General features: G+C 45.5%; 1 protein-coding gene across 3 annotated transcripts in view; it reads left to right on the top strand.

The window, feature by feature from the left end:
* mdga2a (MAM domain containing glycosylphosphatidylinositol anchor 2a) overlaps positions 1-15393 on the top strand; it is a 145468-nt gene that overhangs the window by 93143 nt on the left and 36932 nt on the right. For all 3 annotated transcript variants that reach the window (XR_006152809.1, XM_031579771.2, XM_031579770.2), the window contains exons 9-10: positions 6198-6467; positions 14379-14527. Coding sequence is in view for 2 of the 3 variants with exons in the window: in XM_031579771.2 (XP_031435631.1) it covers positions 6198-6467; positions 14379-14527 (419 nt within the window). In the remaining variant the exon portion in view is untranslated. The remainder of the gene's footprint in view (positions 1-6197; positions 6468-14378; positions 14528-15393) is intronic.

The following is a 15393-nucleotide window of genomic DNA, read 5'->3' as shown; positions in this document are numbered from 1 at the left end:
TTCTCCAGAAAGCCATGACATCATACATCACAATTTGCAAGCCTGCAGTGATTGATAGTGGCCCTCTCTGCTTACAGTACGGAAACGAATACAGTCATGCTTAGAAGCATGATTTCTCCAAAGATGTCAGGCTTCTGGTCTCGTCTTTTCTGAGGCTAGGACAGATAGGAAGTTGGAAAGGGGGGGATGAAAAGGACTTGGCTAGCAGAGATTAATCTATTCTCCTTTGGAAAAAGCTGGCAATTATTATCGGTTGTAGAGCCCCATTCAGTTCAACTCTTTCTCTCTTGGTAATAAGTAATTACTTCTCGGAAAAACCACGATCGAAGGCATAGTGATGTAAGCTGCATGACTATGACACCATAGGTTTTAATGAGCGTTTGAAACTGGGCTCGTTTTAGTGGAGACGAAAGGGTTTGTGGAGAGCATATCGAAACGAGGCGAGATTAAAGCGAGATGAGAGACAGTGAGATGGAAAGAGAGTGAGAGAGTGAGAAAGAGTGAGTGAGAGAGAGTGAGACAGAACAGAAAGAGAGAGAGAGACAGAGCAAAGGAGACAGAGTGACAGAGGATGAGAGTCTAGCAAGGGGCCTCTCATCGTGAGGTGATACATTTGGTGTTCTGATTAACGGAGGAGGACTAGGCAGGATGATGGGTATTGAAGACCGCTCCTCTGGCTAAGACGAAGGGTTTTGACTGCTACTGACACAATGCCAGTGTTTCATTTTGGCTGTTCACTAAGCATGGCATTCAAAGCTGGCTGCCAGCCTAATTAGCAGAGAGCTAATTTATTCCCACTAGTATTCATTTATGGAAAAGAAGAATTCTTTCATTACACACATATACACACACACACACACACCCACACACACACACACGAAAGGAAAAAAAAAGAATTCAAAGTGCCATCACCCATTCATGCACTGCACGTAACTGGAGTGGAGCTCTCGGGTGTTGGGGCCTAGCACACTACTACCATGTGTGTTTAGATTTTTATCGCCTTTTTTTCCCTTCTCTCGCTCTCTCTCCCTGTTTCTCTCTCTCTCTCGGTTTCTCTCACTCTCTCATTCTCTCTCTCTTCCTACGTAGCATGGTCTACACTCTGTCCCCCCTAGTGTACGTATGCCTTTTATTATCTGCTTTGACACCCTGCTATTACACGCAAACCCCGTCCACAGTTTGTCATTTTGTTTTTGCGCTCGCTCGGGTGACACTCTCCGAGTTGACGCGCCAGGCTAAGCAAACACACGCGGTGCCTTCTCAACATCCTCTCCGACACGTCTACGCTCTCTCCCAGCGTCCCACCCACCCCCGCCCACCCCCACCCAACACTGCTTGCTGCCCCTGGTGTAATTGAGGCATTTTGTGCTACCGGAGCGGTAAATAACGCGAGTGCTTTGTACTTTCGCACGTGGGCCCCACCCCTTCCAGGCAGAGGCAGAGACGTATGAAAAATGCATATGCCCCCCCACCACGTCCGTGCTCATCCAGTTGGGGTTGACGAAATTCTGTGTAACCTCTCGACACACGCACACACATACACACACACACACACACACACACACACACACACACACACACACACACACACACACACACGCACACACAAACACACATACATACATACTAATCCTGAGCACACACACAAAGGTGTTTCAACCAACTCCCCCCCCTTCCCCCGCCCCCTCCACACCTCTCCTCCCCCGGGCCCCCACCTCACTACAGAGTTAAATGTCAGACACCGAGGGGGCCTCCCATCTGACAACAGTGGATAATTGTGGTTATTACGGCTGTCTTTATGCCGACGCGCAGTCAAACTCTTTGAAATGTGTGTGGAGTTACTTTTATACTCTTTTTGCTTTTTGTCACTTTTTTTGTCGCTGTCCCTGTCCACCCAGACTGTGACTGATTGTGGATTTCGTGGGGGGGGAAAGAAGAAGGGGGATTTCTGTACACAGCTGAGTGCTTTAAGCAAAGCTCTCAGCATGAAATAAGCATGAGCCATCTATATAGTTTGTCTGTCTTTTCTTCTTTCTCTGTCTCTTTCTTTCCAGCTCTCTTTCATTCTCTCTCTTTCAATTTCCACTTTGGTGCTTTGGTTTTTCTTTTTTTCCTCTCTCTCTCTGAGTCTTTCTGTGGTGGAGTGGTGCTCCTGTTGTTCTCCAGAGAAGGATAATATTCAGAGAGATATGGTAAGATAGGTTTTAGGGAAGGGGGCCAGATTGTTTTTGAGCGTGGCAAACCTCGCTCTCCTGCTGAGTCCAGATTGGTACAGATGAACCCTCTGCGCAGATAGAGCAAGATTCTAACAACCCTGTCCTCGATTGCACACACAGATGTACAATGGTAGACACACACATATGCACACACACACACACACACACACACACACACACACACACACACACACACACACACACACACACACACACACACACACACAGACATACACACATGCACAAGCGTGCACACAGATACTCACATGTACACACACACACACATACCCAAACAAGCACACACACACACACACACACACACACACACACACACGCACACGCACACGCACACACACACTCATCTCAAGTCTATAACATCCTCATTCAGCCACCAAATACTCCTCTTCTGATTCGTTCAATTTTGGAGAGCGATCCGTGAAATTTAGAATGACAATATGTGGCATGGCATGCCTCATTGGCTGTGAAAATTCAATCTTGACACCGAACTGAACACCTCGGTCGGGAGAACACGTTGTTCAGGATTCAGTATGTATCCCATTCAGATCATCGGTTTAATGATGTTTGTTATTGGAAAGCGGGGAGGGGGGGAAAAAAGTTGTTCGGTGGAGTCACACGCACCTGGTATTGGGCCTCTGCGGAAGCTGTTTTCACAGGGAAAGTAAACTAGCCTGCTGATACAGCAGATGCTATCAATCTATCAGTCTCTGCAGCAAGAGCTGACACACCTCTACCAGGCTCTCACTCTCTCTCTCTCCCTTTCTCATCCTTCTCATATCATCCAACACATCAATATTGAAAAGAGAGAAAGTGATGAGGACGGTTTTGGACAAATCATCTCCTCCGAGCTTCGTAACTTTGATCAGTTGGGACACATTTGGCAAATTTGCCAAAGTATTAGTCAGTGTATTTGTCCCCCCCCCCGGACCAAAAACATAATCCCATAATAATCCCATTCAGAGAGGAAGAAAGGGAAAATGCTACTGCTCTATTAGATTCCAAGCATAACATTTACAAAGGCCTTTTTCAAATGGCATAAAGCCTAATTCAGCACAGTGGAAAGTTCTGCCCCGCTACAGCAAATCACTAATGGTTGCCGAGACAACCATCCCATGATTAATGACCATAATAGCCCGGGCACATTTATAATTCATAGCCAACTTACGCAGGTGCATCAGTGTTACAGTAAGATGACTGACTGATATATTTTTTTTGCTGGGCTGTTATGTTGCATTTGATCATTTGATGATTAATGGGTGAAAGGCATTATAGTTTGTCATAGTTTTTTGACGGAAGCTGATACTCTGTCTATGAACAGAAAACCTGTTTTATTGGTCTGAAGGGGTAAGGTTTCGCCCCTGGCTAAAGAGAGATATTTCTTGTGTGGGTTCAAATGTGAAACACTGAATGGATCAGAGAGTGTAGTCAAGGCCTCACATACTGGTTTCTAAGAGTAGTAGTCCTAATGTAATACCAGTTTGACCTTTTAGTTCATAGTCACTAAGACTACACTCTTCCACAGAGGACCCTTTATCCAGGAACAGTGGTCTTTGTCTCGTCTCGACTCACTACAGAACCAGGGGAAGAAGGAAGCTTCAGAGCCTAGCAGAGGTTTCCGTAACCGCGCAGACGGCCGAGAAAACCGTATCACTCCGAGTAGCACTGTATTCACAAGTGTGTGTGGCGTGGTGTGGCGTGGTGTGGTGTGGTGTGTGTAGCTGTCCGCTGTGGCTGAGCTGAGAGAGTAACGAGGGGTAATGTTGCGTGGCTGCACCCGGCGAGCGCTGTCCTCTCTCCCCTTCCACCGGCTCCGCAGAGGCCCCAGTGGAGCCCACGCTTCAGCAGTGTGTGCCGCCGCTTATGACATCTCCGCCGAGTGCGCCGCCGCCGACACCTCCGCCGATTACGCTGCAACGCTGGCCCCAACATTTCAGCAAGTTTTGGAGACTTCTCTGTGTCTATCTCTTTATCTCTCTATGTATAAATATATCCATCGATCTATCTTTCTTTCTTTCTTTATTTGGTGAAATGTTTTCTCATACCGTTGGTGTGGCTGTAGTTGGGGTGTGGGCCTATGTAAGCCTTTTTAAGATGTCCTTGATCCATAAAATGGTTCAATAAAGGGGTTTTAAAAGTTTTTCTTTTTCTTTCTTTCTTTCTTCCTCAAACCTGAGTGTGTTACAGTAATAGCAGTTTTGAAGGCGGGCCTCTCCTTAAACAGCTGTGGTCTGTGGAGTTCACTGGTGTGACCTTCTGAGGGCATGTAATATAGCAATGACTGGGTCTGGTTTTGAACTCTCTGAACATTGTTTACTGTAATACATGACATAAAACAAACAAACAAACATTTACATCAGCAGTTGACCTAAACCTCGCTCATCTTTGTTGTTACTGCTTCATCCGCTTTATCCTGATAATGTAAACACATAAACAAAGAAAATGTTTCTATTTCATACAGAGCTGAGACATGAATAACACATACACAGTATACTTTTGGACCCTCAATTACTTTGCAGATGTTAATGGCCTAGTTAGCATTGCTTATAGATAATGTATGCATTTACATTTACTCATGTTAAATAATGCATTAAATAATGTAAGCCATGGGATTCCCGATGTGCAGTGTTTCCTTGTGCGCTTTAAGAATGTAACACCAAATTAAATAATTTTTGCATTTGTGTTTGGTAGCGGGAGTCCCCGAAGCCCATTTTATCTTAGCAATGCAGACATTAATATAGCTCCAAAATGAAGCTAAAAGCTTGAGCACCCAAATAAGACCACTGCGGCACAGGGACCGCGGTGGCTCGCCGTGAGAACCTGGTGTCACAGAGAGCATTAAGAGCCTCGTAGTGTGTGCCTTGACTCTAATTGGCTCCGAAGAAGGATTGCTCCTTCAGGAATACAAAGACGTTCAGTATGCCAAGCCTCTTTGATTAGCTGAGATGCACAAAAAACCTGAGAATAAAAGCTGATTCCAGTGAATAAAAGGCAGAGAGAATGGAACATTAGCGGTATTAGAACCACTCTCAAGCAGTGTTTCTTCACAGTTTTGTTTATATTATTATTTTTGTGATCAGTTGTCGGCAGTCAGACTTGACTGCTTGTTCCTTCTTGATCTCGCAGCCAGGGGCGTCTCTCAGTGCTCCAATGACTGGAGTTTTCTTGATCTGTAGATTGCCAAAATATGTTGTGATAAGCGCCCAATGGGGCTCCAAGTTATATCCCCCCATCTCTCTCTCTCTTTTTTTTTTTGCCTCCGCTGTGGTTTTCATATTTAATGAGAGATCTGAAAGATTCATGTCCTCCTGCTATTTCACCAATTTTGGTTATGTATTTATTTAACTGCCAGCACTTTTTGATAGCAGCTCCTATGCCAGTCTGTTAAACTGTGTGATTTTAATTTGATATGTATAATTATTTTGCTAACAGTGTAGCAAGCTGACAAAAGGATGCATTTTGGCATCAAAGCAGTATTGCCGTAAGACATAACTGCAAGATAAAATGTTTACCTGAAGTACTTTAATTTAGTAATTACCCATGACACATTAAGGTCTTTCATGGATGCTTTGACTTTAAAAAGTGCTTTGTTAAACTATTGATTATTGTTATGAACCTTTAGCAAAAGTTGTGTATATTCAGTGGGAAATGTTAACAGAAAGACATGTGATTGGCCAGAGGAGACAGAGCAGTGGATAGATGTGGATGTCCTCTCTACAACCCTCTCATGAAGTCTTTGACATCAAAATGCTTTCAGCGTGGCACCAAAAAAGCGCCCCACTTTTAACAAGGGGTCTTCCTACAAGTCAACAGCCTACAAGTTGGCGCACCTTTTTCATTCCCCGCCCAACGTCCTAACCCTCCCTTTTGTGACGTCCTTGGTCCCCTTCTTATGATGACTGTCTCTCTCTCTCTCTCTCTCTCTTTCACTCTCTCTCTCTATCTCTCTCTCTCTCCTCCACACAGACCCTCCGGCGGTGGAGCCCATCTACACCGAGATCCGGCAGGGCCTGGGACGGGCCTTCACGCTGACGTGCCGCGTGCTGAGGGCGCACCCTTCCCGCGTGCTCAAGTACGAGTGGAAGCTGGGCACGCGCCTGCTCACCGTGGGCGACTTTAATCAGCGCGACGACACCGAGTACCACGTGCGCGCGCTCAACCGCGAGGGTTACGGCGAGTACACCTGCGACATCACCAACGAGGCCGGGGCCGGACGTTGCACCTTTCTGGTCACAGGTGAGAGGACTGATCCATCAGGAAACATTCACATAGGCGTGTAGCCCAAAGGATTCTGATTCTGGATGCTGACATCTGAGCTTACTATTGGTCCTATGTCACTAGTTGGTATTAGGTATTCTACATGAATGTAAAACTCAGTGATATCAGATATCAGATGAAGTCATAGGTAACCCAGGACATTAACTACTAATTAATAGTTACTAACTAACTAACTAACTAAATAATGAATACTAACTAACATGGTGTTGTATGTATGTACAATCATGTAAGATAGGCCTTATGTTATATTATAACGTATTGATGTGAAGATACACACATTTTTAACACTTTTTGACCTTATAACCTCTGCACTGATCTTTTGGTGACCTGTGACCTGTGTTCGCTTAACTGATCGAAGCCTATTTGCATTCAGCTTGAGGGGCATCAATATAGTGTTTAACCAACAGGCATGATTGGATTGATTGATTGGATTGATTGATTGAAGCCACTGAGTGGCCTGCATTGTAGTTGCTGCCGCATTGAGCCGTTTCCCCACCCCCAGGTTAATGAACACGAGAGGGTTTGTCTAACTAGCGGAGGTGTACGACCTGTTTGGGAATTCAGCATAGCGTGTTAACAACCAATATAGAAGCACTGAGATTGATCCAGTTGGGTTGCATTTAGCTTGGATGTGAATTTAATGTTGTGAGTTTAATGTTTTTATTGGGGTTCGCTTTCATTTGGCTTCAGGTTTGAATTTAATGTAGTGTTTGATTTAGCAGAATTGAGATTTATTCGGTATAAAGTTTTTAGCCACTGCTGAATTTGAGCTTTAAAGTAGCACTATGCAACAATTTGATACTTTTTGGGGTATGGTTTTATAGGCAACTAGTTTTGGTACCATCCTCAAATTAATTTTAATAGCATATGGTCATGTGACAGGATAAACACCTGTGTCTTTCCGACTAGCCATCCAAGATATGCACTGTAATTCTGTGTTTCCTGGCTGGAACACCTTGCAAAAATGAAAAAAAAAGCTTTCACAGCATGACAATGCCAGCTACACTGCCAAAATATACCAGTTAGTGTGTTGGCAAGCTTCTATCAGTGTCAACTGGGCTGCTGGTGGTGTTTGCAAGGTTTTTGAATGCTTTTTTAGGTAGTGGAGTAGTTTAGGTCGTTTTGGAACAGAACTCCTTATTGTGGCTTTAACTCAAAAGATTGAATTGAATGTATTGAGTGGTCTGGATCATAAAGCCACAAGGTAAAGAGCCAAGCTTGATAACGAGTGTTTTGTTGTTTTGACGAGGCTTGGCTGAGACAAATTGAGCACTCAGCCTGAGCCGTATGGTCACCTCCTGTGTCTCAATCCTGCTGTGTTTGTAGTCAAGTGAGTTCAAGAGAGATCATCATAGCGCTTCCACAATACTGGAATTAGACTTAACTTCAAAAATCTCGCTCCGCTGGTGATGTCTTGTTTTTTTGTAACAGTCCAGTTGTTTTCTCTACTGTCAGCTGTGAAATGTGTTTCAGTCAAATGGTCAATTTAGAGCAAATGCCTCAAGGAAATATTACAGCCCGTGTAAGGTTATGTAAACATGATCGCAATACTGCAGTATATTATGACATTTTATCCAACCGAGAGTGAAATAGTGATGAGAGTCAAAGCTAAATGATTTCACTCGGCCATGAAAATCATCTTGGAATGGCATGAGAATGGTATTTATCGCTGGGGGTCGTGGGTATTGATCATTGGGTTGTGGGTCTTGTAAGGATGCGGTCGCAACATGGTATGATTTGTTTGTTTTGACATGCACCAAGCGCTCGCGATGTGGAGCAAGTGACTGTGCATGCTGGCTGAGAGCTGAGAGCTGAGAGCTGCGAGCGTGCCATGGCATAAAGAGACTACTGCACACAACGTTGAAACATTGTACGACATGAATACTTTTTCACAAGGAATAATACCTCCACGTTTTTTTGTAATGCCAGATGATGCACCGCAATGATAAGATTATTTCTGTACTGAGGTCACATGACATGACGCTCTGTCTCTGCAGTTACAGTTTGGTGCGTTCATGAAAAGTCTGCCTGATGCCGGCAGTTCCAACGGGGGTGCTTTTTGAGCATTAGTATTCGCAGGCAATGCTTTGTATATCATATGCATGGCATACTGTCCAGGGCCTCTGGCATCGAGTCTCGGCGGGCAGTCCTGGCACGTAGCTTCTGACAGACAGCCCAGGATGGATAGGATCTCAGGATTTCGGCGCCATCGTTGACATGTCATAAAGGTCACCGTCAATGCAGTGCACCCAGCCTTCAAGGGATGTGCCTCGAAACCCCGGCAGAGCTGGCAACTCTTTTAGAGCCGAACTCACTAGCACCTGGGAGCACTAGCAGGAAGAAGAGGGCAGGCTACCTGTATTGCACTGCTTGATTCATTATTGTGTGCATTGTGATTTTTAAAGTCCCGCTACAGCTTATAATGTATTATATGCTCTTTGTGAAACTGTATAATCAATACTGTTATTGTTATACAACAACTTATTAAATACTACGTATTTTTTCTTCTTTATACTGATTGTGGAATCAACAGCACAGTGACTAATATGATCTAATTTGCCATCACTGCTACAGTTTTCATCTATTATGTGCTCTTTTTCATGTACTCTTGTGAACAGTGTCTTCAGTACTCTTTTTGTTAGACAACTGTTTATTGAATATTTCATATTACATATTTTTCTTCTCTATACTGAGCGTGCAATCCACTTCACAGTGAATATACTTTATTCATTGACAATAGTTCACTTTAGATGAAAGAGACCGCCGCTAAACGACTGAATGTTTTTTCTCTCTTTTTAAAAGTGCAGTGTGGTATTTATTTGTATATCATCCATAATGTTCTATTGTCTCTCCCTCTGGCTTGAATAATTACCGATGGTCTCGAAGGGCCCGGAGCTCAGATTTCACTCTCGCAAAGTTAAAGAACAGTCCGTGAATGGCAAAAGAATGGGTAATTAATTAGAAGGGTACAACAGCATTTTAATGAATCTGCTTTTGACCCCAGCTGGTCTGCTCCCCTCCTCTCTGTCGTCCTTTGTGCTCCTGATTTCAGATATCACTCTACATCGCAGCCTTGTTTTTTCTCCCCCTTGTCTCAGAATTTTAATTGCACAGTTTTGGTCAAATGCTTCAGGGTGATGTCCTTGTCACTGTCGATAAACACGAGGCTCACGCAAATCTAATTAACTACTTTTCATGCAAGCACAAAAAGCAATTGTTTTGCCCACTGAAAAGATTGAAAACTATCCAGTTTAATACATACATTTCATGGCAGAGAAAGGATGGGAATATTGGTAGCAATTGTAGAAGACCTTGACGGACATATTTAGAAAAATATAGGAAAATGTTTCATCGCTCTGCTGTTTAGCCCATATAGGCCATGTTAGACATGAAATAAATTCAGGATTAGTGCCGGTGCTGTCCTGGATTTGCTTTGCAGTTCTGAGTGTGGACATTTTGGGATTGGCTGCCTCTCACCTGTACTGGCAAGGGTTGAAATGCCTTGCCTCGTCACCCGGAACAATTGGCTCAGATCGTCTTTGCAAGAGGCTCGTCTTTGATATTGTGCCACTTCGTAAGTTGCCTCCGCCGTTTCTTGGCCCCCGGCCTCGTTTGGACGAGTGTCATTTTTGACTTCGGGATTTTTTTTTTCTTGCCTCTGTTTAACATTCCGGCCATAAATCACAGATGGTTGATGAGCAATCCATTAGTGAACTGTGAGGAGGAGACGGCGAGTGTGATCTACCTGCTTCAGAAGCGTAGGTTATTCTTGGAGATGTTTCGCCACTAATCATATAATTTGCATTGACAATTTCCTCTTCTGCTCAGCAGGCATAAAAGAGGATTATATCACACACACACACACACACACACACACACACACACACACACACACACACACACACACACACACACACACACACACATACACGTTGTCTTTTCCCACTGACAGCCCAGCCAACATAAAACTCACCCATCTGAACAAAAACTGTCCTCTCTGTCTCTCAGTCTCTCTCTTCTCTCAGTTTCTCTATATCAATCCCTCTTTCCATCCTATCTGTTTCTCTCTTTCTTCCTTTCCCTCTCTCTCTCTCTCTCTCCTTATTTCTCTCTCTCTCTCTGTCATGGGCCCCAGTAAAACACATGTAGAGTCATTATTTTTTACGAGTCAGGAGATGGATTATTGGCAGCATGCTCACCAAAACAATCCGGCTCTGAGGCATTAACTTTTAGATGGCCACACCATCACCCCCCCACACACACACACACACACACACACACACACACACACAAACACACACAAACACACACACACACACACCATCACGTGCAAGCGCAGAAGCACTCATAAATAGGCCCAGAGTTGCACAACAGCCGGAAAACTGTTGAATCTTTTCTGCCGTGTCCAGGCAAGCGTGTCATTTTTCCCAACGGGGTGTTTTTTTGTGGGTGTGTGTGTTTTTTTGACGGCTTCGTCAGAGATGAAGGTTAAGTCAGGAGTGAACCTCTCGACTGAAGGTGTGTTTGTGTGTGTCGCGTGGAGTGAACCTCTCGACTGGAGACGCCCGCGTGTGTGTGTGTGTGTGTGTGTGTGTGTGTGTGTGTGTGTGTGTGTGTGTGTGTGTGTGTGTGTGTGTGTGTGTGTGTGTGTGTGTGTGTGTGTGTGTGTGTGTGTGTGTGTGTGTGTCGCTGGCGAGTGGCCCCAGTGACGCCTCGCTGCGCCTGTGACTGTGCTGACTGCCTGTTAGGGTGACAGCTGGACTTTGAGATGAAATATTCATGGCAAATGTGTGTGTGTGTTTGTGTGAGTTTGTGTGTGTGTGTGTGTGTTGATTCAGTCTGAGGCAGGATGGACGCTCTGGTGTTGGCAGCTGTGTTGTTTGATGATGGACAGTGTGAGCCTGCGTCAGCTGATGAAGTTTTGCTCAGATACATGCAATCGCTCCCCCACACACATGTGTACACACACAACTGACACACACACACACACACACTAACACACGCAGATACATACAAACCAAAATTCTTACATCTAGGCATGTGTCAGACATGACAGGCATCCTGAAGCTCTATCAGGCTTGTGGAGGCATGTGTTTTCTTCCATCTCCATACCTGTCACGGGAGGGGCAGGTGTCATCCCCCTCCAATCTGCTTGATGCTCGCTTGGTTTCTGATGAGCCGCTGAATGATGTGTGTCTCGCAAAGCTGTCATGGTTCTCCTGTGGACGTTCGGCTTTAATCACTTGATTTATGCATGGAGTAGAACCATTCCTGGTCCCCCCAGGGCCCTCTGATGCTTTAAATAAGGGGCCTTAAATAGAACCCAACCCGCCTATGCTGATAGATTTCCAACTGGAAACAGTAAAAAGTAAGACGTCTCAGTCTTTGTGACAAGCCTAATTCTCATTCCTGTTATTGCATTATCCACATTTGAAACTGGTCAGTCTAGGCAACAAAACTAGGAGCCAATTATGCCTCTTCTAAAATACTACTATCCTAATATAAAAGTAGAGTACTTATTTCACTGAACATACTTCACTGTGGCAAAGAGAGAGAAAGGTCACATTCAGTCAATCAGGCCCTACACAGTAATCGTATTACTACACCTACGTGTGTGTGCCATCAGGGGCTCTGCAGCGCTAAGGGTGAGTACGCCACCCCTCCCCCTTCCTCGGTGGGTTTTGGGGTTTTCCTGGTCTGAACGGCCCGAGCCTCATCAGGCCCACTTGCCGCAGCCTCGTGCCAAGCAGCATTATATGATTTGCAGGCACGCTCCAATAACAGTTGGCCAATTCCGAAGCAATTTAGCTTTGGACTGGAGCGTACGGGGTGGGCAATCTTATCATTATTTAAGGGCCACCATGGCTGGAGGATTTCTCCTCAGCTACCAGCTACCCGTTCAAGCCCCAGCTCCCCCCCCCGTGGCGCGCCTGATTCCACTCGTTTAATCAACAGATAGCAGTCTTTAAATGATTGATTAGCAACATGAGCGGTGATCACTTGGCGTTCGCTCTCAGTCCCTATCCGAATGAAAAGCGGTGGCGGCGGCGGCGGGGGCCGGCGGTCGTGTCGGAGGAGATTGCCCTGCTGGTGCTCCGGTGACCAGCAAGCCTGACGAGACATGATTGCCTGAGCGCCTGGCGCCACGTCGGATTCTGTTACCCCCTCCCCGTCCCCCGTCCTGCTGCGTGGTGGCCCTAGGAGCAGCATGGTGCCCCAGCCCTGGGTAAATGTACCTTCCCCTCCTGCCACGCAGAGCCGGGGCTTTATCTGCCGGCTTTAAGCGGGGTAAGCGGCCCATTAGCGGCGCCTGTAGATTCCTCTTCTTAATAAGCGGCCGCTAAAACAACCACCGGTGGCGGGTTTAATCTCCCGGCTGCAGAGATCAGCACATTTCTTTCTCTCTCTTCCTCACTTTCTTTCTCTGCCTATCTGTATATCTGCCTATTTTTGTCTCTTTCTATCAGATTGTGTCTTTCAGTCTGCCTATCTATGTCCCAACCCCCCCCCCCCAACTCTCCCCCCCCCCCTTCCACTTGGCCCTAGACCTCTGTTATGCACGCTCCCGTGTAGGGTCATGTTTGGGGGGATTGAGGGGAAGTGGTCATCTAGCTCTCCAAATGGCCAGAATTCCCAGAATGCTTTGCAAACTGAGGCCGTGTAACATAGAACATGGCTATGCCTGTGTGTCTGTAGATCTGTCTGCATGAATATCTCTGCATATCTGCATACCTATTTAAATCAGTGTCCCTGTGTCTTTCTCTATGTATGTAACACACTCGTTCTCTCTCTCTCCCTCTCTCTCTCTCTCTCTCTGTGCCTCTGCCCATTTCTGTACTCTGCGTCTCTAACCTGCACCCCAACCCCCCCTCCTCCTCTTCCCCAACCTTGACACGCCACTCAAGCTGCCACTTATTCACGTCTGGACAGGCGAATTGTAAATTTCTCCTCTCCTGCGGTCCTTCACCGTGTTCCTGTCTCCCGTCTCCCCTCTTCTCCCCCTACGAAACCTCTCAATCAAGCACGTACACACACGCACACACACACACACACACCCACACGCATGCACGCGTCTCCCCAACCACTCTGGCATGTGAGCTACACTCTCCCGGTGATGGAGGCGTCCGCTTATGTTTATGTCTGCACACGCGTTATCCTGCTTGCCTTTTGCTGCTAATGAGCATTTTAAAAGGCCTCCATCTTGTTGTTTTCCCCTCTGTCTCAGCAACTGCAAGTTAGGGTTTTTTTTCTTTCCACTTTGACGAGGAATGGACAGCCTTTCGTGCTAAGCTTTTTTTCCCCTTTCACATTCATACGCTGTCAGCTCCCAAGTTCATAGAGAAGACCTCTTTAGTGGCTTGTTTTGTGTCCATGTTGCCTTTGAACTGCTGTTAAAGATGGGTCTATTCAGCTATTTAAATATATTTTTCCATCGCACACACTTTCCAAGTGACATTCTTTTAATCACATTCTCCAAATCTCTCCAGTGTCTCTTCAATTACCAAGCCATTTGACCTCTGTCAAAGAGCTGGACCGACTTGCCTCGCCACCAGAAAATCTGCTAAATTTCTCAGACCCTTAAAAAGGCCAAATGCTTTCAGCCCCGCCATCAAACAGCCGATGCCAATACTTTTTAGCGAGGACACCCAAACACATTTGTGCGCATGGAGTAAACAAGGTCTGTCCGACACAAATGGGACGGTTCAATATAATAAAAGCTGTCACGAATCACAGTGCTTGTTAGCAATTCGTTCTAAAATAATACCAGTTATTTCAGGTGTCAGACAGCTCTAATCAAGACTCACTTGATATTTTTATATATTTATGTAGTATTTACATATTTTTATTTCATTTTTCTATTTTTTGCAGGTAAGGCCTTTGCACCAGAGTTCTACTACGACACCTACGGGGCGCTGTGGCAGAACCGGCCGCGGGTGTACGGCTTCAAGCTTCAGTGGACCCAAATGAACCCCGGCTCAGTAGACCGCATCAAGGCCTACAGACTGGGAATCAAGCAGGTCAGTGACCGTCCATTTACAGTGCGCCAGCAAAGGGAGTTTGCGCTTGTGCATCCCCCCCCCCCCCCCCTACGGTTCAGCAGACCTTTGGCATGGCTGGGTTTTTTATTCCTATTTGGGTGGCAGAGGATGAAAATGAAGTGGGACTAGGAAATACCCTTTGCTGCATGACTTGTAGGATTTAGATTTGTATCAGATATGGGTTGCATATATTTGCAGGGGTGCACAGTCTTCAGAAATAGAAATGTTGTGTATGCAAGATTGCTTTTGATTTGCACTTATGCTTGCTGCGGTTGTATCAGCCAGGAAGTATTTTCTTAGTTATAACTACAGTGCATTCTTGTCTTTTGATATCCACAGTACATACTCAACAACATAGAATTGAAACAGCATCAAACATTTTCTTTTCTTTTGAGGGGGGGTGTGTGTGTGTGTGGGGGGGGGCAAGGTATTTTCTCCACTTTCCATACGCACACCAGATGTTACTTTACTAACACTGTGATTATGGTGTCTCCGCCTCCCATAAATAAAGTAATAGTGCTAATGTTGGGCACTCAATGCACATCTGCTTCCTTCCAGGCCAAAACATTTTGCTTTCCCGCTGATTTAAGTGCGCCGTACACTTTCAAGGAAATCATCCGCTGGCTCCTTCTGCTGCCTTTCTTGTTCCGGCTCCATGTTCCGCACTGGAGCTGTCTTGCCCCTGGCATCTATTGGATGAATCCTAGGCTAAACCTGATTTGTGAGATTGTCTCCGAGCAGCAATTTTTTTTAAAACAACCCAGCTCGTACCTGCAGTACTGCGTAGGGAGGTCTTCATAACGTGATGTGAAACTACAATATCTATAACCGAGTCCGCAGTGGAA

This window comes from Clupea harengus, chromosome 14 (assembly GCF_900700415.2).
Source record: "Clupea harengus chromosome 14, Ch_v2.0.2, whole genome shotgun sequence".
Classification (NCBI taxonomy): domain Eukaryota; kingdom Metazoa; phylum Chordata; class Actinopteri; order Clupeiformes; family Clupeidae; genus Clupea; species Clupea harengus.
Note: the sequence above shows the minus strand (reverse complement) of the source record. Positions and strands in the feature narration are given on the sequence as shown.